Source organism: Macadamia integrifolia, chromosome 4, assembly GCF_013358625.1.
Source record: "Macadamia integrifolia cultivar HAES 741 chromosome 4, SCU_Mint_v3, whole genome shotgun sequence".
Classification (NCBI taxonomy): Eukaryota; Viridiplantae; Streptophyta; class Magnoliopsida; order Proteales; family Proteaceae; genus Macadamia; species Macadamia integrifolia.
In genome coordinates, this window is record NC_056560.1 from 1,339,928 (window position 1) to 1,344,034 (window position 4,107).

The 4,107-nt window shown below is 38.0% G+C and overlaps 1 protein-coding gene across 2 annotated transcripts; it reads left to right on the plus strand.

The window, feature by feature from the left end:
• Positions 1-3,951, plus strand: LOC122076042 ((+)-neomenthol dehydrogenase). 2 transcript variants are annotated; one of them, XM_042641321.1, is made up of 4 exons: positions 1-267; positions 1,401-1,659; positions 2,284-2,439; positions 3,177-3,951. In XM_042641321.1, exons 1-4 carry the CDS (start codon positions 146-148, stop codon positions 3,570-3,572), a joined length of 933 nt encoding a protein of 310 aa, XP_042497255.1. In that variant the 5' UTR covers positions 1-145; the 3' UTR covers positions 3,573-3,951. The 2 variants fall into 2 exon arrangements, with proteins under 2 accessions (XP_042497255.1, XP_042497254.1); XM_042641320.1 differs by having other exon boundaries at positions 15-267; positions 2,284-2,478.
• The last annotated feature ends 156 nt before the right edge of the window (positions 3,952-4,107 follow it).

Sequence of the window (4,107 nt, forward strand, 5' to 3'; positions counted from 1 at the left end):
TGTTTTCAGATAAGACCGCCTGACTCTAAGCCCTAGGGTCTTGGGACATTGGACCAATTCCGGCCGACTCAGATTCGAACTGGCAAGGACCGATTCAACCCCCGATTCCGATCTAAAAATCCTTGAATCAGAGAGCTGAAAAGTGATGGCAATCGAAGAGATTCACCGGACGGAGATGGGGAGAAGCGAGCGGGCGAAGGAGCGAAGAGAAAAGAGACTCCAAGAATTATCCGACCTCAGAAGGATCCCTTACACTGAACAGGAAAGGTGAGAGAGTTGTTACATACCTTATGTTTGTGTCTTTTTTACTGATTCTGGGCTTACGAAACCCTAATCTGATTCAAGGGGGTCTTTGCATGCTTCTGATAAATTCCTTGGCCGAAAGAAATAATGTTTTGTTTCAGATCTTTGACCTTTCCTTCAATTAATTTTTGAAAATGTGTATGCGATGAGGTTGTCAAAATCCTACAGATCGAAAATCTTTATTTAAAAGAAAAAAGGAACCGTAGAATTTATCTGCAACGGCCGTTTATGATTTTCTTTTCCAATCCCATGTCCCACCCCTGACGCAGCGACACTACGCCTTCTCCTATGTTACCACTTACCATTATTACATTGGCCGGCTAAGCTCTGTTTCATATGCTGCGTCTTTACTATTTAGGGTTTTATTTTTATTTTTATTTTATTTTATTTTTTGGGTGGGGATGAGTAGAAGTCTTTTCCAGTTAAATTCAAAGTTTTGATATTAATCATTCTTATGCAATTCTGGTTTTGATTTTGATCCTTGATTGCAAGTTGTTTAATCCCCAAATGATGATGAAATCAATATTACTAGAGTCTCTTTTGCAGTAGAAGTAAGGAATATAGTTAATTTTGCAACAAAAAAGGAATAATAATAATTAGAATGCCTTACAGGAGCTATCAGCAAGTGATTATAGTCTAGGATCGTTTTTATAGTTTATAAGAGATGTATAAGTGTATCATTAGGTATCAACCATATCGGGTCATTTGTAGACTGGATGCAGTTGATACCATCTTTGTAAGTATCATATCAGTACCTTAAAGACACATAAGTATCAGTTAGTGTCGGCGGATATGGTAGGATACTTAAAACTTTGTTGCAGGCAGAAGCATGACAAAATAGACTCCCACCTGATATATCGATTTTTTTTTTCGATGAATACTAAATTATTTGAACTATTAGAAGTGACTACTGTTATGCCAGTGGTTAGAAATGGTTTGAAAATGAAATCAATGAATACGGAGATAAGCAACCAACATATTTAGATTATTGACTTTTCTTGTAGTTTGTCTCAGAGCAGGATTTGTGTTGATGGTGAAAAAATATTTGCAGTAAGGCTACAATGACAATCCTTGATTTATGTTGGACATTTATCTAGGTGGTGGGGCTCAGAAACTGTTGCTGTGGTCACTGGAGCTAACAGAGGAATTGGATATGAGATTGCTAGGCAACTTGCAGTTCATGGGCTGAGTGTTATTCTTACATCAAGAGACAATAGCAAGGGCCATGAAGCAACAGAATCATTACTAAGTGAAGGTTTAAATGTTGCCTTCCATCAATTGGACATTCTGGACCATGCATCTGTAAAATTATTTGCTGAGTGGATACAGCAGAATTATGGCGGTATGGATATTCTGGTGAGTTTATAATGCTTTTGTACCTTTTATGTTGTTTCCTGCCCTGTGTATGCAGACAATTTTTATTGAAAAATGCAAATGATCATGTCATCACAATGTACAATCTTCTTCAACCTTGGGAGATTGAAGAGAGGAGGAGGGAGATAGACAGACACACACTGGGCACAGTGCGGAATGCCCCGCCTTTACCCATAAAAAATATAGTAGAATTGTAGAAGATCTTCTCCTTCCTTCCTTCTTCTTCTTCTTTTTTTTTTGACATTAGGAATTAATGTACAATATGTATAATAAGAACAGTGGAAGAATGGCATCCTTAGTTTCACCAAGAGTTAATTTAAATTTCTTCAATCAAGTGGACAATGATGTACATCTTAGTGATCACTAGTAAAGTTGTGCAATGTTAATGAACTTTAAGAAGATTTTACTTGGCTCAACCCCCCACACCCCCTGAAAAAAAAACTCACTTTCATTTGTTGCTGCCGCTTGGCTTAAAAAAATAGAAAGCCACATTAGATTGTAGTAAAGCTACACGAGAATAGACATATTGGGAACTATTTGGAATCAAAATTATTTAATAGCTTTTTGGTATGAGGTTGAAAGGTTACTTGAACTGTCTCTATGCAGGTAAATAATGCAGGTGTTAATTTCAATCTCGGAGCAGATAATTCTGTTGAATTTGCTGAGAGGGTTATTTCAACAAACTATTTCGGCACCAAAAGGATGATTGAGACAATTGTTCCACTGATGAAACATTCAACTGCTGGTGCTCGCATTGTGAATGTGAGTTCCAGACTTGGTAGACTGAATGGCAGGCGGAATGTGAGTAGTAATTTTTTTTCTTTCTACAGCTTGATTTTTCTCTCTTGAGTGGTAATTTTTTTCTTTCTGCTTCTTAATTTTGTTTTCTTTTCTTTCCTTTCACTCGAAATCTTTGGAGAAACTTGGGTAAATGAACAGATTAGATGGATATATATATCTACTTTTTTCTGTTGTTGGGAGGAAACCTAAATGTTATAGGAACTAAATATTTATATAGGGAAAACATTTTCTCTTTTGGCTCCTTTGTTTTTCTGCTTGTAAGGGTAGGGATTCCGTTTTCTGCTTGAGATGGTAGGGGTTTCCAGAAAAGAGGGAGAGAACCTTATTCAAGTATTTTCTTTGAAGTAGAAGAAGTATAATAACACAACAACAACAATGATGTGATAATAGCAATAATAAAGGACATAGATGATCATAGTAATATTTGTAATTGTTGTTGACCTTTTGGTTTTGCAAAATTTTAGGTTCCATTTCTTTTCTTTTGTTATATTTTATCTTCTTTCCTCCCAGTTTCTTTGCTATGTATTTAGCACTCTTCACAGAAGGAAGAGTCTCTCAGGGTTTTTCTGGCACACAATTTTCTTGGTTATAGTGTGGTATTCTGGATTTAAGTTTTGACTTCTATGCTGATGAACTGAATTACTTACATAATGCTTTGCTCTATGTCAAAGTGATTGATATGCTTCTAATTTTGTCAGAGACTGGAAGATAAAATGTTGAGGGAGCAGCTTGCTGATGAGGATTCTCTCTCCGAGGAACTGATAAACAGGACTGTTACACGCTTTCTTGAACAAGTTGAAAAGGGTAGTTGGGTGTCAGGTGGCTGGCCTAAAATCTATACTGACTATTCTGTATCAAAGCTTGCAGTTAATGCTTACACCCGATTTGTGGCAAAGACATTTTCGAATCGGCCAGAAGGTCGGAATATACATATCAATTGCTATTGCCCTGGCTGGGTGAAGACTGGCATGAGCGGTTGGGCAGGGAATATTTCAGCTGAGGAAGGTGCTGACACAGGAGTCTGGCTTGCCCTGCTACCTGGGCAAACAGTCACAGGAAAGTTCTTTGCAGAGAGGCGTGAGATTGACTTCTAAATAGTCAGTTTGCAGGTAAATGCAGTGAAGCATCTGCTTCAGGTCCACTCCTTTTTTGGTTTTGACCCGAAATGAATATGGATGGGAAGAAAGCTGCAATAGTTTAAGATCTTGCTGGCATGCTTTAACCAGTTTTTGGATTGAGTAATTGGATCAACTCCTCTGATCGATGAATGGGGAGGGGGTGGGGGGGAAGGTTTGGGATATAATTACAATGGGTGATGTACAGTCCGTTCAAGAAAAAAAAGGCTCTATTTTGCTGTCTAGTTAGATTCACAAATTTCATTCAGACTGCCCCCTTCAAACTCATCAGAAATGGTTTGACTTTGCAAGTTGCATATACTGAATGGACAAGGTGGAAGCCATTTGATTTATTGAAGTTCTATGGCTTTGCAGTTGCTGACATTCACAAAAGAGCTTTTTGGACACTGAAACAAGCTAGGAAATGCCAAGCAAGATTCTTATCTGGAGATTAGAATGATTGTCCTTCAATATTTTTCCCTCTCCAAGTAAGTCGGGGGGGGGGGGGGGGGGG

What these genes read in the sequence shown, in the direction of transcription:
- LOC122076042 (XM_042641320.1), top strand. Translation starts at nt 146, where the DNA reads ATGGCAATCGAAGAGATTCACCGGACGGAGATGGGGAGAAGCGAGCGG. An exon ending in CCTTACACTGAACAGGAAAG is followed by an intron (nt 268 to 1,400) that starts GTGAGAGAGTTG and finishes ACATTTATCTAG; the next exon opens with GTGGTGGGGCTCAGAAACTG. An exon ending in ATGGCGGTATGGATATTCTG is followed by an intron (nt 1,660 to 2,283) that starts GTGAGTTTATAA and finishes GTCTCTATGCAG; the next exon opens with GTAAATAATGCAGGTGTTAA.